At 47.6% G+C, this 27,126-nt stretch overlaps 3 protein-coding genes across 9 annotated transcripts in view; 1 reads left to right on the forward strand and 2 right to left on the reverse strand.

Moving 5' to 3' along the window:
* AGO2 (argonaute RISC catalytic component 2) overlaps nucleotides 1–6,123 on the reverse strand; it is a 52,299-nt gene extending 46,176 nt beyond the window's left edge. Inside the window, exons 1-2 of one of the 2 annotated variants that reach the window (XM_086741319.1) lie at nucleotides 5,896–6,123; nucleotides 4,281–4,320 (exon numbers count right to left, since the gene is read on the reverse strand). In XM_086741319.1, the coding sequence (XP_086597445.1) occupies nucleotides 4,281–4,314 (34 nt within the window). In that variant the 5' untranslated portion in view covers nucleotides 4,315–4,320; nucleotides 5,896–6,123. The remainder of the gene's footprint in view (nucleotides 1–4,280; nucleotides 4,321–5,895) is intronic. The other variant, XM_086741320.1, reaches the window with a different exon arrangement.
* A 14,226-nt stretch (nucleotides 6,124–20,349) lies between these two features.
* On the forward strand, nucleotides 20,350–21,773 carry RPLP1 (ribosomal protein lateral stalk subunit P1). The gene is made up of 4 exons (XM_086742665.1): nucleotides 20,350–20,532; nucleotides 20,635–20,709; nucleotides 21,055–21,172; nucleotides 21,653–21,773. The coding sequence occupies exons 1-4, from the start codon at nucleotides 20,461–20,463 to the stop codon at nucleotides 21,730–21,732; spliced, it is 345 nt and encodes a 114-aa protein (XP_086598791.1). The 5' UTR covers nucleotides 20,350–20,460; the 3' UTR covers nucleotides 21,733–21,773.
* A 1,314-nt stretch (nucleotides 21,774–23,087) lies between these two features.
* Nucleotides 23,088–27,126, reverse strand: part of PTK2 (protein tyrosine kinase 2) — a 211,110-nt gene continuing 207,071 nt past the window's right edge. For all 6 annotated transcript variants that reach the window (XM_086741328.1, XM_086741324.1, XM_086741326.1 and 3 more), the window contains 3 exons: nucleotides 26,000–26,155; nucleotides 25,455–25,535; nucleotides 23,088–24,351 (listed from right to left, as the gene is read on the reverse strand). In XM_086741328.1, coding sequence (XP_086597454.1) covers nucleotides 24,139–24,351; nucleotides 25,455–25,535; nucleotides 26,000–26,155 — 450 coding nt within the window. In that variant the 3' untranslated portion in view covers nucleotides 23,088–24,138. The remainder of the gene's footprint in view (nucleotides 24,352–25,454; nucleotides 25,536–25,999; nucleotides 26,156–27,126) is intronic.

Here is a 27,126-nt window from a genome sequence, read left to right on the forward strand (position 1 = left end):
CAGGTACCACATGGCTCCACAGCCGCAGCAAAGCTATAACGAAAGATATCTGGGAGAAACACTTTTCCTTAACACAAAATGCAAAGAGAGACTATAATAACAGATGAAAACACTCATACTAAGACCTTTTATTTAAAAGCACTAAGTTTACTCTCAAAAGAGTGTAGGAAAAGCAAAACAAATTAAAACTGTGATGTTAAAATGAATTGCACTATCCTATGGTGCTCACTGAACACACTGAAAGACATCACCTATTAAAACAGTCATGAGTACACAAAAATACAGGCATGACCTCAGTCTGAGGATTAAAAAAAAAATACCACTTTCTGGACAGTACTAAAAAGTCTCTTGGAAGCACTACTTCTCAGAAATCTTCAAAGAGAACTGTGCACTAACAAATTATAACTCTGGCATAAAACATGAGACAGACGGACTTGCGCAGTGTATCTGGGGATGATGCTACTCAGGTGTCTTTTACTTTTCCCAATTTTGATAGCGTAAAACGTCAGGAAAAAATTAAGTTCAACTTTGAGTAGTACAATAAATGTGAGAACAAAAAAGCCCTTGCACCAAGCTGGAAAGTGCTGTACTTGCCAAGTCAATAGGGTGAGAGATATTTTAGATTCTAGCAGGCTGCTTTGTGTGTACATCAGAAAGGATGCATGACACTAAAGCAAATTAATTGGACAATGCATGGAACAGATCCCTACCCACAGCCACTACAGTTAAAACGACGTAATATTTTCCACCAGTTATTTTTTTTCTAGTTCATAACTTACCAAAAACAAGATACCGGAGGCTGACTTTTCTTAATTTTCAAATTTAGTAATATTTTCTGGTAGTCTGAGTATTAGAAATTCCATCACTAAAAATATAATCAAGTATTCAGCTAAAACTTGAAATAAGGGAGGCAATACACAAGAAAATTTTGACAAGTCCTACAAGTTTTGTAAAGCTATTGTCAGCACATGCCTAGCTGACATGAACAAGACTTTCGTAAGGCATGCAAAGTTCCTAATTAGTTAGAACTGTGTATGTTTGCAAAGCCAGTTCAGCAGTCAGAAGTTTACTGCGTTCATTGACTTGATCTCTGCAATTTCTGCAAGGCCAAAAGTATTTAGAAGGGCTATTCTCTGAAATGGAAAAATCTTTCCCTCCTATACTGTTCAAAGTGGGTAGAAGAACAGACCATCGCATGACAATCAAAGACATATTTTTTTTTCTTACAGAATTAAAGCATTTTACTCCCTTTCCCATCCTTCTGTGAAATAGAGGAAGGCTGGTGGTGACAGCAGTGCAGGAGAGGGTAGAAAAATTGTGAAAGCTGTACTTTTCTCGAAGTCAGGAAGGTTTGGCTGCTCCCCTGTACTCTTTTTATACACATTATAACACATCATCAAGAATGTATGAGTACACGAGGATTCTGCTAAAGTGGAAATTTTTAAGATGAAGGAAAAATAAGCGCACAAAATCCCACGTGACTGCAGAATCAGTAAGAGAATCACTGCTGAAAAAAATGTTTCACTTTTCATATAACAAATAGCATACTTCACGAAGGAAAGGAGAAAGTTTGGTTCACACATATGACAACAGCAATTACCTTTTTATCAAATGGTTACCTCATCTTTAAGCCACCTTAAGACTACACAGCTAGCTGAAGCAAGAATAATATGGAATCTTTTTCTTCCTTAGAAAAATACACTGGTCACAACAACAACACACTTGAAAAACATTACACTGCATTTTGTAGGTTGTAACATTGTCAAGCGCAATTTAAATTTAATGAAAAATTCTCATGCAAAAAGAGAGCTGAAGCTGTACGTTAGGTTCTCATTACCTCCTCTATGTATGGTAGCTCACAATGAATTTCGACATTATTTGCTATCTAAAGTTAAGCCAAGGAAACTGGGCAACCAGCAGAGCTGGCTCAGTAAAAGCAGGTCCAGATCCACCCCACAAAGAACACAAAAAGCCTTTCCGAGAAGAGAAGGGCAGATCTTTGACAGGAGGAACACAGGAGTTCCTGCTGCTACTGGGGCGCGAGCGAAGAAGACACTGGCGGAATTAAATTCCACGAGATGGAAGATGTTGCTGTTTCTATCATCCCACCCTTCCCTACACCATATTTTGGGACTGAAGAGTCCTAAAGAGAATCAACATCCAACCATGGCATATCTTCAAGAAAATACATGGGAGTTAAAAACGAGCACATGCACTGAAAAACAACACAAAAGACTTAAAAGTTTCAACAGTCTATTAAAAAATTTAAAGAGGTAACTTATAACTAAATGACAAGTGAGAAAATAATCCTAGTTTCACTAGTTCCATAGAGGGCTGAAGTTGTTTCTGTGCTAGGAAAAAAGAGGTTGTATTTTACATGCAAAGCCATAATCCCCTTCACGAAGGCACTTTTTCAGAGAACTGCTGCTTCAACAGTAAATTAAGACCTTGAGTAGCAGGCAAAAATCAAATAAAAAGAGAATCCATAGTGTGCAAAGTTTAAAATGTATAAATACTTGAATATCAAGCAGTGTAAGTTAGAGAAGCGTACGCAAGTCTTTAAACTGAACGACAGTATTTTTATTATATTGCTTTCACATTTTTCTGTCCTTCTAGAAGAAATACCAAAATGTATCTGTATCAAACTTATCTCTCTTTAAAAAAAGAATTCTCTCTCATATTTTCAGATGTTTTAGTGTTCACAGTTTCTTGAAGACAAAAAGAAGTGTGTGGGCAAAATGCTTCAGCAAATTCAACAGCAAGTCAAGAACTCAAACAGTATTCAGGAGAAAGGAACAGGGATCACAGGTTTCCCAACCATGAAGACAGTGATTTCATTACATCTCCCTCTTGTATAAAAAACATCTTACTCCCAAAGTAACAGCATGTTTGAACAAAGTTTCCACGTTCAGCAGCAATTTTTTTGAAATTAGTCAGATACAGACTCCTAACTTGCTTTATACTGTTTCCAGAAAAAGAATGAAGATTAAAACAGCAAACCCTGTGGCAAATTGAGCGATTACGCCGGCAGGAGGCCAGCACACAGGCACCCTCAGAACGGAGTTGGCTCCGGTGTCCAGTCTGGCGACAGGAGCTGGAAGAGCAAAGTAGCTTGTATGCATCAGCAACGTTCGGAGAAGGAAACGGCGGCAAGATCCAAGTTCCAGGAGATATGAATGGGACTTTTAAGCGGTGTCAAGGATGTGCTGACAGGCATGCAGAGGCTGGAGTTTTTGTGCATTCACAGCAGCTGTGGCTCAGTGAGTGGTTGTAAACCACACTTCTTGCTCACTCATCGGAACAGGATTTCAGCGTACACTCACTTTATTGGTATCAGATTAACGTACGGAAGCAGACTTTCACTGGCAGCTCGCAGGCCACATGTAGCCTTACGCACGGCAACCAAGCGTCCTGCTGACAGTTCCCATTTCCAGACTGGTTCACAGTACAGCCACACTTTCTTAAAAAACTCTACTCAAATGCCCTGCCTTATGATTCAGCGTGGAGCAGGAAGCTGTTTGGACTGCAAGAAGCCACTGTGCTGCTAAGGCTCTCTGCGGATGACTTCACAGGAAGGAAACGGAGAGCCTCACGATGCGGAGAGCAACTCGCAGCTCGTACCCCAGAGCAGACACCGGCACTGCCCAGCTCTGCACAGGGAGAAAGGGCTGAGCCACAGAGATAAAACTAGAAAGTAAACAAGACGGAAGATGAACTTGACTGGAGGGAGCAGAACAGCAGGAGCTTGAGACACACACCAGTAACACATAGCAACCTAGGATTCAGCAGTTTGTTCTATCAAGAGCCAGAGATGAAGAGGGTTGTTCTGCTAGCAGAAAATACCCTCATACACTGAACGTGGGTCCCTCATGGCAAACAGCAGCCACCAGCGCTGGTGCTCTGGAAGTAAGATCATTTTGAGTGAGAGCGGCAGGATAACGCAAAGAGCAAATAAAGGAAAATAAAGAGACTCCAACATGTAAAACCACTCTCAGCCCATACACTGGCAATATTTTCAATGATTTAGCTCCTTACGTATAACTCGGGAAAAGATTTATCAATAGGAGGTGAACCCGACCACCTTGGCAACAACTGCACAACAGCACCGTGAATCCCTGTAAACTGAAAGCACAGCTGTACCTTAGCAAGAGAACCTGACACTAGAAGCCATCAGACAATCACATCAATAGTTATACACAGTTACGGGTACTGAAATGTGCAAATGATGTCACACATGAAACCAAACTCTTGAGCATCAGTCTGGACACAGCTGCAGAGACCTATCTTCCTGGTGTGTCTAGTAAAAGGCTTCATGCACTGCTGAAAGAAAAGCAAGAACGTGAAAACAGAGAAGCTGTACTGGAAGATGAAAACAGCCATCCTGACTGTCTTTCTTAATTCTCGTCCCTTCAAAACAATCAAGTGAGAGGTAAAAAATAAGCCAGGACTTAACTGTGGACCCTAAGATGTGAATGCTCTCAGAGTGGAAGCATTCGTAAGAGAAGCAGTAGAAGACATCTCAGCTACAGGTCCTACCACTCTTCTTTGCTAAACTATCCATCTAAGGGAAAAAGATTTTACGCAAAACTGCTGAGAACAGTAACGTAAAATAAAGTTCCACCTATTCTGAAACTTTTCTAGAAGAAAACTAGGTACCAGTCACCCAGACACCATATTTTTAGATTAGAAAAGAATCCTTACCACAGAAACAGAAAACTGTCCCATATTAACTGCACAAACTCCCATAGTATTAAGCTATCTTTCTCCTAAATAGTATTAAACATCCCTGAGCAAGTCGGTAACCTTTCTTCTCTCCTTTGCTCCCAGATTTCACTACACGACAGAGCCTGAAGGCACCTAAGGAAGCCGATCGCCTCTTCCAGCCCTAAACGACATCTGGATACGGTTCACCCACATCTAAACAACACAAACGAGCGCAGCGCAGCCGCTGACAAAACACCGCTGCGAGCGAAACGCGGCCGCAGCGGCCTCAGCTCCTGCGCACGCCGAGCCGGGGATCCCAGGCCAGCCCAGGAGCGTGCAGCCGCTACCAGGATCCGGGAGGGAGGAAATGGAGACCCCAGTCCGTCCCGCGCTGCCAGCAGGAGGCTGAGCTGGCAGGAACAGCCAAGCGCCGGCCTGGGGAAGGCAGCACGTAGCGCACAGCCGAGGGGACACCGCGGGGACGGAGGGGCGGCGGGCCGGGGAGGGGGAGGAGAGGCGAGGGATTGGGGGGGTGGGGGGGGGAAAATCTCTGCCGCCTCGCACCGCCCCAGCGGCCACCGGAGCCCCGCGAGGGAACCCCTCGCCCAGGAGGGGGGAGCAGCCCCCTCTCTTCGCCCCCTGCCCGCCTCAGGCCGGGGCCAGCCTCCCGCCGCGGCGGAGGGGAGGGGAGAGGAGGGCAGGGGAAAGGCGACCCTCCCCTAAAAGGGGCCTCCGGACACGCACGCTCGCTCACCGCCCTCCCCGAGGTGGCGGCAGCGGCCTGACCCCTCCTTCCCCCGTGAGCGCGGCCGGCCGCGGCCTCAGCCAGGCCCGAGCCGGGGCGGGAGTTGGGGGGGGGGGGGGGGCGCCCCCTCTTCCCCGCTCCCCCCCCCCACGCCCCCCGCCTTAAACCGTCTCGCGGGCGGCCGTTGGCGCCCTGCGCTGGGGTGGTGGTCTCGTGCCGCCTCCCGCCCTGACAGACCGCCTCGTGCGCCAGCGGTCACCCCCCCCTCCACCCCCCCCCCCCCGCCCCTCACACACACACACACACACACACACACACACACGCACACACACGGCCGCTGAGCCCCCCCCGAGCCCCGCCGCCCCGGGAGAGAGAAAGAGAAAGTCGTTCCGGAGAGCTCGGGGGAGGCCCCGGAGCAGAGAAACGAAACCGGCCCAAAGCCTCACCGGGTCCGGCGGAGGTGGCTCCCGGGTACATGTCTCCGTGTGCGGCAGCGGAGGCGGCGCCTCTCTCCAGGTCCCTACCGCGGCTGCAGCTCGAGGGGAGGGAAAGGAGAGAGGGGAGGAGGGAGCGAGCCCGAGCCCCGGCTACGCTGTCGGGGGAAGGGGGAGGAGGAGGAAGGGGAGGGGAGGGGGAGGAAAAGAAAAGGGGAAAGGAAAAGGAGGAAAAAAAAAAAAAAAAAAAAAAAAAAAAAGAAAAGAGGGAGGAGGGCCGGGCCGGGCCGACGCCGGGAAACCAGGTTACTCGGCGGCACTGAGGAGCGGGGAGGTGGGTGGGGGGAAGGGAGGAGCCGCGGGGTCACGGGGAAGCGGCGCTCCGCCCGCTGCCGGCTCCTCCGCCCTCCCGCCCGCGGCCGGGCGGCCCGAGAGGCCCCGCTCCCCGCAGCCTGGCGCGGGCTGCGCCGCACCCCGCGCCCACCGCCTCCGGGCCCCTGGCTGGAGCTGCTCTCCTTCCTGCCGCCTCCTTCTACACCCGCCCTGCCATGAATTTCATCAGCTGGATCGGAGCGGCTCTTCCCCAGCCCGGCCGTCAGTACCCACGCGCGTTGTGCTTTGCTTTTACAGCCTGCCGATAACCAGGCACGAACCATTTGTAGCAAGGAGCCTTTCTAGGCCCTGGAGTCACCCACCAAGATGAACAAGGCTCGTTTTTACCAAGCCTCTGTCTTAGGCAGGTGCAACATCAATAGTCAAACTAAAACAAAGTCTGTGCTGCAGCCGGGACTGCTAGAGACTTGCTGTGTCTTTCAGTGAGACCCTGGTACTAAATGGTCTCCGCTACCTCTCCTTCAAGGCATTCTGCCTAATTCTGCAGCTTTAAAAGGGATGCTGGAATGGCATCAACATTACACAGTACTGCTTGGTCTTGAATGTCCTGTTTACTTGAAAATTGGATTTGATCGTTTCAGTTCTGTTATTCCTTCCTCTTCGCCCTGTGAAACAAAGGCAACGCTGCTGTGAAAACCTCCCATCAGTCACCTCATGGATCTCACACCTCCATATCACATCCACTGTTTGTTGTATCTATGAAACTCAGCTGTGATGTTGTACGTTACTGTCTTGTACAACCAGATAACATCCAGACATATGTATGTAAAGTTTAGCATGGGGGAACACCAACTAGCAATGATGTGGAAGAGGCATAGCATTGGTCAGTATGATGCACTGAGAGCCAGGAGATACCAGTGATGATGGAACTATCATCCTTTTGAAGTCACCTCATTGGTACCCCTTCCCTTCAGGAGGAGAAAGCAGGAAAAAAATCTTAAACTTGCTAAGAGGCAAAGAGCACGTTAATGGTGCTCGCTTCCACCAGAAAGTGTTATCTACGGAATTAGAGTATAGCAGCTATGTTCCATGCTTTCATTCACCTGCTCCATTTTGATGTGGAAGCCTTTAAAAAAAACTGCAGTCCTCATCCCAGAACAGTCGAGCCCCTTCAAAGTGAACTGTTCCTTCAGTAAATATTGCCAAATAATGAGGCAAACATACTGCTTGTATGGTTTGTCAAACCAATTAATATCCTCCTTCATCAGCTCATCTTTGAAGTGATACAGAAGCATCTCACTGTTCCAAAGTTACATCAGCTATGTTTACTCTTCCCTTTGGGTCCCACTTGTGGATAGATTCAAGGGTTGCTATTAACAGCTCAGCTTTCACTTCAAGTGTACTGATCCTGAAACCATTGTCACCACTAGAGTTTCCGGTGGAGTGATTTTGGATTTGCCTGCATTCCAAGCTCCTCGAGTGCTGGAAAGTAAAGATTTACCAGTAACTATAAACAAATAAAGGAAAAAAATCATGGGTGAACTTTAGTTCTAGAGTGAAGCCAAGTAGCTCTAGCAAAATTATAAACAAGGGAGCTGGCAAAGGGGTTGCTGTTTTCCCCTCTGTGAAGAAAGTACAAAAGAACATAAAAACATACTGCTAGGTTTCTAGAAAAGTCCATTTGAGTAATTTGGTCACCCTGACTAGCAGCACTGAAGCCAACCTCCATCAGATCATGTTTGTAGACACGTGGAATGAGCTCAATACAGACTTCCAGGAAAACGGCCATCTCTGTCCTATAGCTGGACAAAAAACAAATTGACTGACCGTTGGGCACATAAACACAGCTCATTCTGTCTTACCTTTCTACATCATTCTGCTTGTGAAATCCTGGCCTGAAAACAGCACTCGGTGAACCTTACATTCTGAAGGGATGTACCCACATGGAACTGATACCTCACACAGTTGCAAAAGAAAAGAAAAAAAAAAAATAGATTAGCAGTTTGAAAATAACAAGCTAACAAGCAACAGAAGATAGATGAAATATAAGGGGAGGTTTCACAAAACACTAAATATGTATGTATCCCACACTTCGCTTGGGCTCCAAAACCAGCAGTTAATACCTGGAACATCCTAGCGTGCAATATACTCGTATTGATTTAAAGCTGATTTTTTTTTGTGGATTTAGCACTTCATGAGCAAAAGGGCTTATCGCTGTGTATACATGACCGCAGGCTTGCACAATCAGTTCAATAAAAAATTAGTTAAATAGTTTTATTTAAGCACTGTTTTCTCATATAGAAGTTCTGCAGGGTATTTTCATGCTGCTGCACACTTCCAGCAGCATTTCTGCGTTACTGAGAAAAGGAGAATTACAGCTGTCTTCTACCTCTGTTCTTGAACTAACGGGACGCATGCTCATTTTGGGCCACGTCGCTTGCTTTGTTTCTAATGCTTTCTGTCACTGACAATTGGTATTTTTGAGCACAGTGAAACCTAATTATGCCTTAGTGGGCAATCTCACCCAAAAAACCTCTCCATTTTTGAAAAGGTTTGGTTTGAAAGAGTGGTTTGAAAGCTCTATAAAAGCATTCTTTTATACAAGCTCTTTATATGATATATTAACAATTATATAGTAGTGTAAGAAAAACTGCTTAAGCACTTAATATCATGTTGCTTCAAAGAAAAAATTGAGTGACTGTTGGACACAATACCCATCATAACTGCTGGATTTCAAGCTGACATTTGCCAGAACTGATATGTCTCAAAGAACAAATTAATAGTTTTGGAAAACCGGAGCACGCTCTAATCATTTTAGAAGCAAAGATGGTATTTAGGAACAGCTTTTAAAAATCATTTACATCAGAAGGGGTAAATATTTTATACACAAATAGGCTAGTGACAAACGAGATGGCTTTTCTTTTGATGAGAAAACGTATGTCGATCTCACTAAGTGACAACACTTCCCTTTTTAAACTTAACTGATTTTAAAACCCCACAGTTTATAAATGTCTTTCAGTGATTGATAACAATGACACAGTGGCAAAAAAATTTACTCAGCGGAGAAAGATGTAAATTTTATTGTTAATTCTAAGGGGATTTAAGCTTACGTTTTCCAGCTCTCAACCAGCCTAACTTTTAAGATGTTATCCTCGAGTGCATGCAGTAGACTTCTCACATATTCTGTGCTCTGCTTTGCCTAACAATATAAAAGGAGTGAGATCAGAACAAAAGTGAAGACGACCACGACTCTATAATCTAATGTGTTCACATGGTTACAAAGAGTTTGAGGGTTCTGGTCCCCTCTCCAGAGACTGTTTATTATTTTACAATTACTGATTTAATCCCAATTAAACCACGGCAGAGAGACCAAAACCTGATTTTTGTCTCTCCACAACCAGATGACCATCCTTATTACTAAGCTACAAAGCCGCACTTGATTTCTTTTGCCAAATGAATTGCAATACTTATTTATTTAAAAATCCCAAAGTATTTACTATTATTAGATTACTAACTTCTGTTCACTCAGGAAAGATTTAACTTTTCTAGTTGATCGGGGCCAACAGTACAACAATTAAACGCTATGAAAAAGATGCAGCACCACCTATTGGGGATATGTTAGGTATGCTGATTTTTATAGTTTCAAGTAGTAACAAGTTTCGTTCTTCATTGTAATAACCTAGTTATATATTCCCTATAACCTAGGGGGGAAAAGAAAAACCAAACCAAAATCCAAACCAAAAACCCAGCCAGGGAGAAAAGTAGTCTCCAAAAAGAAGATAAGGGAAGCAAATACTGTATCCGAGACTGTTCATGAATAAACTTGGAGAAAACAACGAATGGTCTACAGCTGTTTTGTCAAATTCAAAAAAAAAAAAAACCAAAACAAAAAAAAAACTCCACCAGACTCAGTATGGCACAGTAGGCGCAACTGTAAAAAACCACTGGAAAACAGTAGCAGGAGGGGATGACTGTCCTGGTTAACAGCAGATAAAGAGTGACTCACACAAAATCAGGGCACAGGCAGTCCAGGAGGTTCCTGGAATGCGTGGACGACAACTTCCTTCTGCAGGCAATAAAGGAGCCGACAAGGAAGGGTGCTGTGCTCGACCTTGTGCTCACCAACAGCGAGGGGCTGGTGGGGGATGTGAAACTAAAGGACAGCCTTGGCTGCAGCGACCATGACATGGTGGAGTTCAAGATCCACGGGGCAGCAAGGAAACTACATGGCAAGCTCTCTGCCCTAGACTTCAGGAAGGCGGACTTTGGCCTCTTCAGGGGCCTGATGGGCCAAGTGCCATGGGAGGTGGCCCTGGAGGGAAGAGGGGCCCAGGAAAGTTGGTCCATATTCAAGGAGCACCTCCTCCAAGCTCAGCAGAGGTGCATCCCGATGAAAAACAAGTCGGGCAAAAAGGCCAGGAGGCCGGCGTGGATGAGCAAGGAGCTCCCAGACCAACTGAAAGTGAAAAAGGAAGCCTACAGAGGGTGGAAGTGGGGACAGGTAGCCTGGGAGGACTACAAAGAGGCTGCGCGAGTGGCCAGGGATAAGGTAAGGAAGGCCAAAGCCCTGGCAGAACTGAATCTGGCCAGGGATATAAAATGCAAGAAGAAGAGCTTTTATAGGTACGTAGGGGACAAAAGAAAGTCCAGGGAAAATGTAGGCCCCCTCCAGAAGGGAACTGCTGTCCTAGTTACCCAGGACATGGAGAAGGTTGAGGTTCTCAATGACTTTTTTTGCCTCAGTCTTCACCGACAAGAGTTCCTGTCCCACCGCCCAAGCTGTAGAAGGTGCAAGCAGGGACTGCGAGAATGAAGAACTGCCCACTGTACTCAAAGAGCAGGTTCGGGATCATCTGAGGAACCTAAAGGTGCACAAGTCCATGGGTCCTGATGAGATCCATCCGCGGGTCCTGAGGGAACTGGCGGGTGAAGTTGCCAAGCCCCTGGCTATCGTATTTGAGAAGTCGTGGCGGTCTGGTGAGGTCCCCGATGACTGGAAGAGAGGGAACATAACCCCAATTTTTAAACAGGGGAATAAGGAAGACCCAGGTAACTACAGGCCGGTCAGCCTCACCTCTGTGCCTGGCAAGGTCATGGAGCAGATTCTCCTGGAAACCATGCTGAGGCACATGGAGAGCAAGGAGGTGGTTGGTGACAGCCAACATGGCTTCACCAAGAGCAGATCGTGCCTGACCAATTTGGTGGCCTTCTATGACGGGGTAACAGCATCGGTGGACAAGGGACGAGCAACTGACATCATCTACCTGGACTTGTGCAAAGCTTTTGACACTGTCCCGCACAACATCCTTCTCTCTAAACTAGAGAGGCATGGGTTTGATGGACAGACCACTCGGTGGATAAGGAGTTGGCTAGATGGCCGCACTCAGAGAGTGGTGGTCAACGGCTCAATGTCCATGTGGAGACCGGTCACGAGTGGCGTCCCTCAGGGGTCCATGCTGGGCCCGGCCCTGTTCAACATCTTTGTCGGTGACATGGACAGTGGGATAGAGTGCACCCTCAGCAAGTTCACCGACGACACCAAGTTGTGTGGTGCCGTCGACACACTGGAAGGGAGGGATGCCATCCAGAGGGACCTTGACAGGCTGGAGAGGTGGGCCCGTGCCAACCTCATGAAGTTCAACAAGGCCAAGTGCAAGGTCCTGCACCTGGGTCATGGCAATCCCAGGCACAAATCCAGGCTGGGCGGGGAATGGATTGAGAGCAGCCCTGAGGAGAAGGACTTGAGAGTGCTGGTGGATGAGATGCTTAACATGAGCAGGCAATGCGCCCTTGCGGCCCAGAAGGCCAACCGCATCCTGGGCTGCATCAAGAGAAGCGTGGCCAGCAGGTCGAGGGAGGGGATTCTCCCCCTCTACTCTGCCCTGGTGAGACCCCACCTGGAGTACTGTGTCCAGTTCTGGAGCCCCCAACACAAGAAGGACATGGACCAGTTGGAGAAGGTCCAGAGGAGGCCACGAAGATGATAAAAGGGCTGGAGCACCTCTCCTGTGAGGACAGGCTGAGAGAGTTGGGGCTGTTCAGCCTGGAGAAGAGGAGGCTCCGGGGAGACCTTATAGCGGTCTTCCAGTACCTCATGGGGGCCTACAAGAAAGATGGGGAAAGGCTGTTTAGTAGGGCCTGTTGCGATAGGACGAGAGGTAATGGTTTTAAAATAGAGGGGGGTAGATTTAGATTAGAAATTAGGAAAAAATTTTTTACGATGCGAGTTATAGAACACTGGCCCAGGTTGCCCAGAGAGGTGGTGGATGCCCCATCCCTGGAAACGTTCAAGGCCAGGTTGGACGGGGCTCTGAGCAACCTGATCTAGTTGGGGATGTCCCTGCTCCTTGCAGGGGGGTTGGACTAGATGACCTTTGAAGGTCCCTTCCAACCCTAACCATGCTATGATTCTATGATTATCTACCACCTTCTCTCCCTTGAGAGCTGGAAAGACTTCAACCCATTCCCTTTTGGTGAAGGTGTTGGCATGATTCATAGAATCACTTAGGTTGGAAAAGTCCGTTAAGATGATCAGGTCCAACTGTTAACCTAACACTGCCAAGTCCACCACTAAACCATGGCCCTATGTCCCATGTCTGCATGTCCTTTAAATACCTGCAGGGATGGTGACTCCACCACTTCCCTGGGCAGCCTGTTCCAATGCTTGACAGCCCTCTTGGTGAAGACTTCTTTTCCTAATATCCAAACTAAATCGCCCCTGGTGCAACCTGAGGCCATTTCCTCTTGTCCTATTGCTTGTTACCTGGGAGAAGAGCCTGACACCTGCTTCACTAAAACCTCCTTTCAGGTAGGTGTAGAGAGCGATAAGGTCTCCCCTAGGCCTCCTTTTCTCCAGACTCAACAACCCCAGTTCCCTCAGCTGCTCCTCATAAGACTTGTGCTCTGGACCCTTCACCAGCTTTGTTGCCCTTCTCTGGACAGCTTTCCAGCCACTCTGCCCCAGGCCTGTAGCGTTGCATGGGGTTGTGGTGACCCAAGTGCAGGACCCGGCACTCAGCCTTGTTGAACCTCGTACAGTTGGCCTTGGCCCCTTGATCCAGCCTGTCCAGACCCCTCTGTAGAGTCTTCCTACCCTGTTGATAATGACGAAGAACCTGAAGTTCATTACTGTAGCTAATTGCTAAAACCAGGAGATACATGCTTGTATAGCCAAAGATCCTCCCAGAGCAATTAGACCATTTTAACAGTTTAAACAAGAAATAAATAAGGGACTCCTAGAGAAAGAAAGGGAACTATACAGAGATTAAGGTGGACTGTAGTAAGAAAGACAATCTAAAATGGCTTATTTACATTTAAGTCCTCTCACTGTCATACAGCGATTGCTTTTAGGAGACTATGATGTCTCTACAGAAGATGTAAGTGATTCTGGGCAGTACAAAGTCGATTTAGAGGCTAAGGGAATCTTGCTTTTTTTTTTTTTTTTCTTTTCCATCCAGCAGTCATAGCTTTTCTCTTTTTTCAGTGTGCAAGTGACTTCCCTAACTGCTGGTCTTATACCTGGCTAAGTTTTTACCTACCTCATCTGTTGTTTCATGTTTTGAAATGTTGTCTTCAAGTCACAGATATGAGACTTTGCCATGTCACCTGCCCTACTTGTTCTTGCTTCCTTAGTATCGAGTCGCAATATGATGCAGTTTTCTAGAACCATGCAACAATCACTACACAGACTTTAATGCTAGCTTGTCTTGAACCCAAACATATGCATGCTATCACAGCATAACTGTATAAACAATTCCGTACCGGTGTCTGGTCAAAACACTATTGTCCTGCTAGTAACAGGCCTTATACTAACTCCACACAAGGCCCAATCCTGTTTGTCAGACCTGTTACCAACTTGTGTGAGAGCTTACTCTGTGAACTGGTGTCTCGTGCTGTGGCGTTACCAGTGTGGGATAACAGCAAGGGCCTTGAAACTATGGGTGCAGGCAGAAGGCAAAGGCCCCCAAACCATCAGTAACTCACGTATGGTTAATTATTTGTCATTGAAAAAAATGCAACCTTGAGAGCTGGGAAGAGGCTGTTTTAAGAAAGGAAGAATAACCTCTGGAAGGTTAAAAGCAACAACAAAACAAACAGTTAAGCAAGGGCTGGGAAAGAGAAGGAAGACACCCACTTCAGGTCTCCTTGGTGAAGACCTCTTGAGTTTGGCCGCTTTGATGACTACCAGTGACCACATTCTAACGATAAGGCACCAGCTCTGCTATTATATACGCACAGCTAATTTAGGACAGAGTGTTAAGGACTGACTGCTTTGTATATGTAGTGACAATGACTGATAAAGCATGAATACATAGTGATAACAATTGTGAGAACTAATTATTAGCACGGAGTGTTTTCTTAATGAATCTTAAAGAATGGTAAAGTTTTGTTTTAAATTTTGAAAGTGGCATGATTCATCCGTGTTCCAAGCGCTCAAGGTGCAAGAGTGTGTGTATGTACACACTGCCCTACATACATTCAGTTGCAACAACACATTGAAACAATGGTGGTGTTTTGCTTTCCTGGCTGGTAAGTAATGCACAAGCATATCCAGCCAAATCTCTCCCGTTGCTCTTTGCCATCCTTTAAGTGCAAAATACCCATCTCAGAGCCACTTCATATCACAACATTGGTTTTCTGAACCAAGTCCCAGTAACTCATCACCCTGGAAGTAACTCGCTACCCTGGAATTGTAGAATACATAGAAATATGTACACTTTTTTTCTTTTTTTTAAGCTCCCATCTATTTATTATAGATTCATCTATATGTTCTATGTTCTGCTCCAAAAGGATGGTGATGGGTTAAACAAATTGTACAAAGTGTAGGTGGTTACAAGATCAGCGGTGAAAAGCACGTACCGTTGCAAATTTCTAGACCTTACCCCTTGGTCTGCCTTGGAACTGGGCTTTATTAACCAGCAATCCTGACGGGATAGCTGGGCTTCAAAAAGCTTTGGGAAGCAGCAAAACTGGGTTTTTTAGCTTTCTTGCTACACAGTGATTTGTCTTCACCATAACTTTATTCTGAGCCCTTACAGAGCAGCCTTATCAGTGTCACGCAATAGATGCAGCACGACAGCCATGAAGCAAGGATGTAGGCAAATCTCATTTAATTAACATCTTTACCGACCAAAGCCCAAGCTTATGTGAATGTCACGTTTAAATTTTAGGTCTTCATATTTTATTTTTTAACAATGCATCAGCATTTTTAACCATTTTTAGCTTACGAACTGTTAGATCAGAACCGTTACCAGTGCTCCTCCTCCCTCTGTCAGGGCCCCCACAAATTTCCGTTCCCACTTTCACCACTACGACAGAATAGAAAAACCTAGCCCCTAGCATTCACCTTTTTCATAGCCACAAGCATAGGAATGCTTGCGTACTGTCCCCAAATATATTGAATTTCACTATAACAGCACTGAACATGCTGAACATTGCAACAAGAATCCCTGGAACACAGAGAATTTGCAAGTTCAGTGAAGCTAGATTTCCGCTACTGACTAAAGAGCGCAGTGATGTATAGCCACTATTTACATCCTGCAAAGTAAGTTGCTTTTTGTTTAATGCAGGACGTTTTCAGTGGAGCAGACGTTTCAGATGCTGAATCTAACATTGCTGGCTTTCTTGGCTGGCAGTACCTTTAGACATAAAGTAAAAGCTGCCTGAGCGGCTCTTTACCAGGGCTGGTCTAATCTTAACTTCTTTCTTCACAGATACAAATGTCCTCTAGTGTGGGATCCACTTAGGAGGGAATTTGTATTTGAATAGGTCGGGTCTCCTGCAGGTTTTTCAGCCTGATAACAAGCTGTACGTTACCAGAGGTGCTGTGGTAGGAGTAACTCTGAGATCTTGATGCCCTTGAACAAACTCCAGTTCCTGCTGCCTCATATTTGGAATGTCGGTATATACTATATATGAGCTTCCTTCATAAGCAAATTATGACTGGTCTCTATTTTGTTTGCACAGTTCCTTGACTCCTTTCCCAGGCCACCTTCACTGGCAAGTTCATTTGATTGAAAAGGAATCTTTTTTTCTGTGTTGCTAGTGTTCAGTGAGATCATCTCATGGACCTATCGGCACAGCCCTGCCTGCTTTCATACGGGAGGCCATGGCAGGACTGGAGTGAGGGACAGACAAGGCAGGTTCATGCAAATCATTTGTGAAATCCCATCCTCAAGCACCTCCCAATGACAGAGGTTCCGGGATATTACATCCTAACGGAAGGATGCATTTATTTGCTGCTTTGAGTTAGGTACTAAAAATGCAGACGTTTGCCCTGGGCCTTGTATAGAAGGTTTAATTAAACTCAAAGCTGGTGACGCCACTAACAGGGTTAACAACCCACCAGTTAAGTGCTGCAACGCTCTGCATTTATCATCTCCAGCAAGTAGCAGTGTCAAATCTTCATTCAGCGAAACTTTGAGTTGTTTCTGATTGTGAGGAGAGGATGGATACAAGAGGTCAAGTCCCTCTTGCCTACCTCAGTTTTTACCTGTAACGGTCTAATAAATCCTCAGATTTTGATGAAGGAGCATTACAGCAGTAGGCTGTTGGATACACTTTGCTGGTAATGGAAATTTGTAATTTTAGGATTCTAAGCTTTCAGGTTTTTTGCAAATCATTAAATAATTTTGGTCACGCTTGTTTTTTGAAAGTTTTACTTATTTATCATAGAATGGTTTGGGTTGGAAGGGACCTTTAAAGGTCATCCAGTCCAGCCCCCCTGCCAGGAGCAGGGACATCTCCAACCAGATCAGGTTGCTCAGAGCCTCATCCAGCCTGGCCTTGAATGTTTCCAGGGATGGGGCATCCACCACCTCTCTGGGCAATTTGTTTGAGTGTTTCACTTACTCTCATAATATTTTTTTTCCTTATATCTAGTCTGAATCTACTCTCTTTTACTTTAAAACCATTACCCCTTGTTCTGTTGCTACAGGCCCTACTAAAATGTCTGTCCCTATCTTTCCTATCAGCCTCCTTGAGGTACTGGAAGGCCGCTCTAAGATCTTCTCGGAGCCTCCTCTTCTCCAGGCTGAACAGCCCCAACTCTCTCAGCTTGTCCTCATAGGAGAGGTGCTCCAGCCCTCTGATCATCTTCATGGCTCTCCTCTGGACCTGCTCCAACAGGTCTATGTCTTTCCTGTACTGAGGGCTCCAGAGCTGGATTCAGTACTGCAGGTGGGGTCTCATGAGAGCAGAGTAGAAGGGCAGAATCACCTCCCTCAACCTACTGGCCATGCTGCTTTTGATGCAGCCCAGGGTACAACTGGCCTTCTGCAGGCACACATTGGCAGCTCATGTCCAGCTTTTCATCCACCAGCACTCCCAAGTCCTTCTCGGCAGGGCTGCTCTCAACCCCTTCATCCCCCAGCCTGTATTCGTATCAGATTGCCCTGACCCATGTGCAGGACCTTGCTCTTGGCCTTGTTGACTCTCATGAGGTCTGCATGGGCCCAATTCTCAAGCCTGTCCAGGTCCCTCTGGATGGTATCCCTTCCATCCAGCGTGTCGACCACACCACACAGCTTAGTGTCATCTGCAAACTTGCTATGGGTGCTCTCGATGCCATTGTCTATGTAATTGGTGAAGATATTAAACAGTACTGGTCCCAATACATACCTCTGAGGGACACCACTTGCCACTGATCTCCATCCAGACATTGAGTCCTTGACCATTGTCCTCTGGATGTGACCATCCAGCCAGTTCCTTATCCGCTGAGTAGTCTGTCCGTCAAATCCTTATGTCTCCAATTTAGAGACAAGGCTGTTGTGTGGGACCATGTCAAATGCCTTACAGAAGTCCAGATAGATGACATCTGTAGTTCCTCCCTTGTCCACTGATGTAGTCACTCCATCATAAAAGGCCAGTAGGTTGGTTAGGCAGGACTTGCCCTTGGTGAAGCCATACTGGCTGTCTCAAACCACCTCAGGTTCCTCACGTGGTCATGAACTTGATATTTTCTTACAGTAGGAGGGACTTTGCTCCCCCAGTCCCCCTCGTACAGTCCATCCACTTGAGAGGTGTGGGAAGAGAGGCTGCTAGTGAAAAAAGGCAAAAAAGTCATTGCGTACCTCGGCCTTCTCCGCATTTGCGGTTACCAGCTTGCCAGTCTTGCTCTGGGGGGGGGTGGGTGGGGGTGGGTCAGGATTACACTTTCTTTGCCCTTCCTTTTCTGGCTGACAGACCTATAGAGCTCTTCTTATTATTCTTTGTGTCCCTTGCCAAGTTCAGCTCCATCCAAACCTTGGCCTTCCTGACCCCATCCCTATAAAACCAGGCAGTGTCCCTATATGCTCTTCCCAGGATACCTGTCCCTCCTTCCACTGCCTGTGCATTTCCTTCGTGCCCTTTAGTTTGATCAGCAGGTCTCAACTCACCCATGCCAGCCACTTGCCTTCCTTTCCTGATTTCCTACACGAGGGTCGAGAGCTCTTCTGCTCTATGGAAGGTGTCCTTAAAGATCTGCCGGCTCTGTTCTGCTCCCTTGTCCCTGAGGGAAGTTTCCCAGGGGTGTCCTACTGACTAATTCCTTGAACAGCTGGAAGTTTGCTTTCCTAAAATTCAGGGTCCTGACTTTACTCTGGTAGGGCTATCTATTACCTGGCTTAAGAAGTTATCCTCAGTGCACTCCAGGAGTCTCCTGGATTGCCTACAGCTCACTGGGCTACTTCTCCAGATGTCGGGGTGGTTGAAGTCCCCTGGCAGGATGAGAGCCTGTGAGCGCAGTGCCTCTTGTAGCTGGAGCAAGGTGGCTTCATGAATTCCCCGTGATTGGGTGGCCTGAACAAAGGTTCCCTTTGTTGCCTCCATCTCTAATTCTTATCCATAAGCTTTCAACCCGCTCGTGGTTATTCTTCAGAAACAGCTCTTCACACGCAACCCATTTCTTGACGTAGAGGGCAGCACCTCCACCCCTCCTTCCTTGCCCGTAGCCATCAGTAGCCACACTCCAGTTGTGGGATTCGTCCCACCAAGTTTTGGTAATGGCAACTGGGTGGCAGCTTTCTAGCAGCAGTTTGAAGGGGACTTCATCTGCTGGAAGAGCAACAGCTGGAGCACAATGGATCCAGCCTTTCAGGCGCCTTCTCAAAGATCTAAATCCATCCTGTGTCCCGGGGCTCTGAGCACCTGCTGCGGCACAGAAACTGTACTCTGTGTCCCGACTGATGCCCAGCAAATGCGCGTCTGTCAAGAACACGTGAAAATCAGAGAACATTTATTTTTCAGAATCTGGTTACTCTTTCAGCGCGAAATGCTGGAATTTGCTAAGGCTCGTAAGGTTACAAAGTTCTGTAGAGGTTGGGAAATCTGAAGTTTTCACCAGTGGCCCATTCTCCACCCTTTGGGTTTTTTTTTTCATTTTATTACATATGTGCATTACAGCAAATTGTATGTTCAGCCAAGCGATGACACCCTAACTAACAGCACTGATTACCTCCAGAACAGGGCACATAGCGATGGTTTTTCGGAGACCGTTAGCACAAACTGGCCGTGCTGTACTGCGAGGGAAATGGCGTCTGCGCCTCCAGCGAAGGCCTGGGGACGCTGCCCGGCACGCGCGACAAGCAGGTCCCGGCCGCTCGGTCAGCCGTTACGCCCGCGGTGTTGGCTCTGGTGAGTGTTGCGCATCGTGTTGTCTTTTCTGGAGTCGCTCGCAGCCCGAACTCCCTCTCTCGCGTACAATAACGACACACCCTGAGATAATTTTTAATTGTTCTCACGCGAAGGGGAGAACAAGGACTCCTACGAGGAGACAACACACTCCACGCGGAGGATCCCGGGGCACGCGCAGCCGCCGAGAAGCCGGCGGCCCGCCCGCCTGCCCGGGAAAGGAAGGGGCCGGGGCCGGGGCCGCGCAGCGCCGGGCCGCGGGCACCAACCGGACGCAGCTGCGCGCCCGCGGCGGCAGGGAGGCTGCGCGCCCCCTACAGGCCGGACGAGGCTGCCCACGCCGGGCCGCGCCCAGCCGAGCCCCGCCGCTCCCGTCATCCCCCGCCACGCCGCGATTGGCGGAGCGCTGCCTGACGGCATTGCTCGGGGCCGCGCTGCCGCGGCACGGGTTGGGCAGCGGCGCTGACGACTTGGTTGCGTCTCGGCTCCCCGCGTCTGCGATTGGCTCAGGGCGCCATTATAAAGCTCCCTCGGAAAGACGCGAGCCTTTTCCTCCCCGGCGGCCCAAGGTGCTGTGTCCTTCAGCTGAAGCTAAGGCCGTCCCACCCCGGCGACTGGCACCGCGCCCCCACCATGGCCTCCGTCTCCGAGCTCGCCTGCATCTACTCCGCCCTCATCCTCCACGACGACGAGGTCACCGTCACGGTGAGTGCGGGCCCGGGCCCCGCCGGCACAAGATGGCGGCCAGCCGCGCGGCATGGCCGGCGGCGGGGCCGGGCCGGCTGCTGAGCGCCGCTGTCGTTGCAGGAGGACAAGATCAACGCGCTCATCAAGGCGGCCGGAGTGAACGTGGAGCCGTTCTGGCCGGGCCTCTTCGCGAAGGTGAGCGCCGGGCCGGGCGGAGTGGGTGTGCCTGGTGCACCGCGGGGCGGGGGGAGAAGGCAGCGGCGGCGGGAAGCGTGCGGGGACGTCCCCGCCTCGCCGCGGGTGCAGGTCACAACCAAACCAGGGTACCCCGGCGGTGATGACTTGGGCTGTAGAGCCCTGCGCGCCTGGCTTGGAAACGCTGCCTTTAAGGACGGTAAAAAGCGCTGAGTTGCGCTGACACCGCCGCTTTGTCACCCTGCGGTTTCGCCCCCGCGCTGCTGGCGTGACTTGGCAGGTGCACAGGGCTGAAGCAAAGCTGCCGCGCGTTAACGAGGCTTTTCTGGTGCTGGTTCTCCCCAGGCTCTCGCCAACATCGACATCGGGAGCCTGATCTGTAACGTAGGAGCTGGCGGTGGTGGTGCTCCAGCTGCGGCTGCTCCCGCCGGTGGTTCTGCGCCTGCGGGCGGTGCTGCCCCTGGTAAGTGGGCTCCTGTGCCCAGCGTAGTCGTCTTCGGCTGGAAGAAACGCTTGATTACAAAGCTACTTGTTAGCAGCTTGAGAGTCACCTTGGCTTTTCCCCTTGCAATTTTCATGTGGTTTGTGCTTTGTTGTGAGTGTTCTAGAGCAAAACAGACTTTCACCTTCAGAAAGGCTGGAATTATACTTGTGAGTCAGTGTATGGGCTTAGAGTTACCCCAGAATTAAGGCTGATCTTCCAGTGTATCACTAGGATCTCCTCTAAAGTTTTTCAGATTTGATAGAAATGCATTTTGAAGGTGCAAACCCACTCTCCTAGTAGTGGAAAAACTAGGCTGCTTGGGTTGTTAGCTTAGCCTGTTAGGATTGCTCAGGTGTTGCTTCCTGATACCAGTCATGTAACATGATGTGAAGTCTTTTGTGGCATGTGACTTATGAGCTGGTAAAATGGAAAGATTCTGATTCCTTTCTCCTTTTCTAGCTGAGGAGAAGAAAGAAGAGGAAAAGAAAGAAGAATCAGAGGAATCTGATGATGACATGGGCTTTGGTCTTTTTGACTAATTAGTTTTGTACCTGTCTGTAATAAAGAACACTTAAATGTACTCTCGTTTCTACTCTGTGAAGGGGGGTGGTCAAAGGATGGCCAGGGTACCTGCAGCTACTGAAATTTCCATCATCTCATGTTAATCAAGGGTTTTACAGCTCTCTTTGTTGGTTCTTCATACTCAGCGTAGGCGTAGCACTGTGATGGTTAAGGCTTTCAATTGCGTTTGTAGCCTATGGACAGAGGTGGGAATGTCATCACGGCACAGGATGTGGTCACGTTTAACAGAAGCGCTGTGACTTGGTACCGCAGTCAGGAGCTGCTTGTGCTGCAGCCTCTCGGTGAAGGTGCAGCGTGTCCAGCTGTAGCAGTGGTGCAGCTTTCATCTCTGGCAGTTTCTGGTACTAGCTCATTTAACCTGTTCAGGGGCAGCCAAGAGCTGTGGCATAGCAGGGATTATGTGCATTTCACAGCAGGGACAGCCGTTGAGCTGCGGAGTGGGGAAAATGCTGCAGTTTTTGGGTAAAGGCCCTCGTTTGTGGCCAGACCTAGAATACTGTTTATTCATGAGCAGGTATAATTTAAAAGCGGTCTGAGTCTTCAGCGCTAGTCACCGAACCGAGGTTATAGAAGGTAATTTTTTTGCCTTTCCAGAAAAAAAGTTAAGGAGTGTCTGTGAAAAGGGTGGATGTGGAAGATTGTGTAACTTTGTGTATGTAAGGAGTAATTTTAAAAGTGCGTATTTGTAAAATAACTTTTGAACAGGACTTTCCCGGAGCAACTGAGCAAGGTAAGGCTGTCGAATGCGTATTCTAAAATACTGAATGAAAACTACGCCTTAGCAAAACGTTCATGGGTGTAAGGAGGACTCCAAAGATGTGTAGGAAGGCTTTTGCACATCTAGGCCAACAAGGGAAGCACTCTGCACTTCCCGTCTTCCCACAAAACTGGAGCTCATTTATTTTTTGGAAGATGCGGGCACCTATGGCAGAATTTAGTCCATGCAACCCCCTGCTGCTGCTGCTGAGAACTTTCACTGCTTCCAAAATAGTTTCTGCAAACCACTCAGCTGCTACATCCCTCACTCCTCTTTAAAGAAGCCTTCCTGTAGGAAAACTGATTTTTAAAGGAGTGTAAGGAATGAATCCAGGAAATTACAAGTCTCACATTATAACACTGACTTGTTCTTGTGCTGCACAGCTGGAGGAAAAACTGCTTTATAGGAGACTCCTTAAATCTTGGATTTGCTCTTTAAATGCTGTGTAAGTGAATTCTTAAAAGCTTCGGGATAAGCGTAGGGAGGAAAATTCCAAGGAGAGAAAACAGTGGTTTCTTCTGTAGTGCACACACACACCAAGTAATACAGCCAGCCTGTCACTGGTAACACCTTTTTAATAGGTCAAAGTAACTGTACAGTTCATTATATTCTTCCTGAGAATAATTTATATCCCTCAACAGCAAAAAGGGAGCGTGGTTTTTATTTTAACAGAACAGATGGCATAACTGGAAAACCAAGGAAGATCTAATTACACTGTTCTACTGTAACTCCTCCCAGGCAAGATAGACAAAAAGGATGGGTTAGTTAACTACAGTGGGTTTAAAATATTCAACATGGCTTTAATCTGTCTTTATAAATTATATAAAAATGGGGGACATGAATGGTTACAGAACTCCTCTAAATGCAGCTCTGAATTGCTCTGGTACAAAGCAGCATTTTCGCTTCCAAGGAAAACAACATTGCTACAAAAGAACTGGCACGTTATTCTGGTGAAAAAGACAAGAGTTTTCAGTTGTGTTCTACAGCTAGTTCCAAACAAATGCTTCACACATTCACGGAAAAGTAAAAGGCAGGAAGATGAAGAGGGCTTTAGTTTGTCTTGAAATGACTGAAGTCTTGAAAATATAGCTTTTTATTCTTTCTCTGTAAATTGTGATTAGCATATTGCGACGTAAGTGTTCTAATAAAAAAATTCCAGTCTGGATAGTTCATATACTGTGGGCAAGAATTCTCAGCCCTGAGGTTTCCCCGAATTCTTCACTTCACAATATCTTTCTCTGACCTGCCGCTCGAACAGTTCTGGCTCTGAGACCGTAACCCTGTGGCAGCTCTAGGCTAAGCGTGTCCCGTGCGATGGTTTAAAACTGAACTGCGCTCCACAGCCGTGATTTCCCCAGGACTTCTGTACAAACTTCATCTGGTGGTAACGCCACTTTGGGAATCCCAGACCGGCTTGGCTTTATGACAAAAACTTGGTTAAACTTTTGTAATGCGAGAGAGCCAACAGCGGTCAGTCAGGTCTGCTGAAGCAAGAGGCGCTGGGAAGCCAGGACTACACTGGGTTAATCCTCACTGCTGGTGGAAGGTGAGAGAACATCCTTTCGCAAGCAGAAGTCTTCGCCTGATGAAACTCTTCCCTCAGTGCTTAGTGCGGTCTGGACTGACTGATCATTTTCAGTCTGGCTTGATCAATAACATCCAGCAAGTTTTTGGCATCCACAGCCAGAGCGTGAGCAGCCGTCAACATTTGCTTTTTGTACTCCTGCTGCAGGCTGGTCATGACGTACTGCTGTGCCAGTTTCATCTTGTTAATGAGCTCGGCCAAGTCCGAGTTCAGCAGCTTCTGTGCCATCTCAATCTGCAACAAGAAGAGTCAGTCAGTGCTGGATGTCGTTAGAGGCACTGCTCTCCTAACAGCGAAACTACAGAGCAATGGCACTGCCCACCCTCAGCAGCCCCTGCTCGAGACTTCTGATTGACGCTGGGGCTGTTTCAGTGGACACCGTGTGGCGCAGGTGGAATTTTGGCACCTGCTGCTCTATGCTGTGTGGAGATCGAGAACAGCCTGGCCAGCTGCTGAGCCACCCACTGGTAAATGGCACCAAGGCCAGGTTGGACGGGGCTCTGAGCAACCTGATCTGGTTGGAGATGTCCCTGCTCCTGGCAGGGGGGTTGGACTGGATGGGCCTTAAAAGTCACTTCCAACCCAAACCATTCCATGATTCTAAGGCCCCCCACGTCTTTTAGCACCTTGTTCTAGGTTTCCAGGTCCCTATTATCATTGCTCTTTTTATCGCTATTACTAAAGTAACTCTAAAGCATAAAAGTAGGTCTAAAAAAATAAAACGGGTCAAGAAGCCAGATACCGGTTACTTAACAGAACCGCAGAGCTACGTCAGGATGATTCTTTACCATGGCAGTTGGAGAACCATTCTCTGCCTTTCTCATTATCACACTCATTCAAGGTTTTGGAGAAAAACAGTTTTACTCATGAACTTCACTGAAAGATCTCCATCCCTTCTCACCTAGAACGAGGTTACCACAGGCTGCCTTCTCATCAAAACCTTCCAGCTGCACCAGGCTACGCTCACTTCCCTGTTTAATGTCTTTGTGTGCAAGCTGTAGTTTAATGAAAGACTGAGCTTGCGCTAAGAATTAACTCCCAGGTGGCCTCCCTGCGTTAGAATACTGGTTTCACATACGCACTGGTAACGGTTTTTACGTCAGCTTCCTATAGGCGCGTGTCGTCTGCTCTTCAATTATATCCAGTTTGAGCATCTTCACTTAAATACAAGCCTATGTCCATGCAGCAATTCTAATAAAATTAATTTCATGTAGAATTACAACCCGAGGGTTCATACTGCTTAGTGAACCAGAACAGCTGCGTGTGCAAAGAAGAGAGCCCCAAACGCATCCAGAGAGCTGACCTTGCTGAGCACCAGTGAGTGGAGCCCTACGTACCTCTCTGTGGGTGCTTGCAGGAAGCACTGGGAGGGTCTCATCCACTGTTGCCAGTAAGGTTCTTAGCGCCAAACCAACCTCCTAAGTAAAAAAAAAAATATTAAGGAAATAAACTTTAAAAACTTGGAATGAATGGATGAGAGAATTGTAGGAGTGCAGGAAGCAACAGATACACCCAGTCCCTCATCTGGCAAGGAAGGGAGTTAGAACATGGCTGAGAGACTTTGAAATCCCACCTGTAATCGCGTGTTTCACCATCAAAACAAGATGCCAAAGGCTTAATTTAAAAAAGTTTTCCTTAAAACAGTGAAGTGCCGAGAACAGAGTGCACAAGTGACTCCCCCTGGATGAGCGCAGGCTGGCTGGGGAATAAAAGCACTGTTGCCCACAATCCCGATAACGAAACTCCAGCCTGCTGACCGTAAGTAACCCCCCAGCAAACACAAAAAGCTTTTCTACTTTCAGCTTTCCAAAAAGTTTCTCCTACACCTGAAGACCTAATTCAGGAGAGAACTACAACACTGATTTTAGGAACGGCCTCGTACCTTTACCATGGGCACATACTCCTCCGGCGGAGCTGGCTGTATTTTACTGGACATTTCTATGACCGCTTTCACCAGCCCTGTCACGTTCTCGTAGACTTTGTCGTTGGAACGGTCCAGGTTGGCCGTAGGAGGAGGGCTGATTTCCTGCGGCTGAATCTGGAAGCAGAGAGGGATTGTTTAACCTCCTGTCCCCACCAGATGGGGCTCAGCAACTTCCCAACCTCGCGGACCGCCGGGAAGGTCTCGTATTCACAACAGCCTCCCGCCCGGCCCCGCTGGGCTCCCTGTCCTGGCTGAGCACGCTTGCTCCCAGACCTGAAGGAAGTTTCCTACAGTTCTTCTGACTGAACCCGACCTGTGAAATGACACTGGGGAATTTTTAACCAGGATTTCCCTGAAGAGCTTCCAGTATAACTCCCACAACAGAGAAGAAAATTCTTTCAGGAACAAGGAGTACAGAGTACTTGACATGTCCAAGCGGGTCACTACAGATGGACAAGTTCCACTGCTAAGGCAAGAGGCATCAAGCCCCCAGTTCCAGAAAGTTGTTTTGTGCTCCAAAACGATGCCAGAGTACACAGTTAACACACTGATACAGTGAAGAGAGAATACCGCAGTACCTGTTATCGTTCCGTTAGTGAAAATGCTCAGCAGATTAACAAACGGTGTCACCAGCACAGGTGGGAAACACCGAATGTCTTCACAGACAGTTTGTTTCCAGTAGATCAAAAGAAACTCAATAGCCTAAAAATCCTCAAGCAAAACTCCCATCCAGTCAGATCCGTCTGGAGTTAAATCCAGGACAGACTGAAATAATCTGGGGGTCACAAAAGAAAATTTGAAAACTTCCTCAGTCTCTCTGCTCCTGAACGGTAAAAACTACAAGCATCTCGGCTCCCTGCAGCTCTTCACTGCTACGGGATGCCCCAGTAACCGCTCAGTGGGAGCAGAGGTTAATATTGCTTATTTCCTACTGGTCCCACAGCTGCCATCCACCCTGTTGATCTGAGACGGCCCATGGTGTTTCAGCCCATCATACTGGGTTGTGACTGGTTCTTACTGGTGCTAGCTACAGAACTGTTTCACTGGGAGCACCTGAGATATGAAACTATAAAATACTTGGCCGA

This window comes from Chlamydotis macqueenii, chromosome 2, assembly GCF_036417535.1.
Source record: "Chlamydotis macqueenii isolate bChlMac1 chromosome 2, bChlMac1.mat, whole genome shotgun sequence".
NCBI classification, from domain to species: Eukaryota; Metazoa; Chordata; class Aves; order Otidiformes; family Otididae; genus Chlamydotis; species Chlamydotis macqueenii.

What these genes read in the sequence shown, in the direction of transcription:
- RPLP1 (XM_086742665.1), top strand. Translation starts at nt 20,461, where the DNA reads ATGGCCTCCGTCTCCGAGCTCGCCTGCATCTACTCCGCCCTCATCCTC. An exon ending in ACGACGAGGTCACCGTCACG is followed by an intron (nt 20,533 to 20,634) that starts GTGAGTGCGGGC and finishes CTGTCGTTGCAG; the next exon opens with GAGGACAAGATCAACGCGCT. An exon ending in GGCCGGGCCTCTTCGCGAAG is followed by an intron (nt 20,710 to 21,054) that starts GTGAGCGCCGGG and finishes GGTTCTCCCCAG; the next exon opens with GCTCTCGCCAACATCGACAT.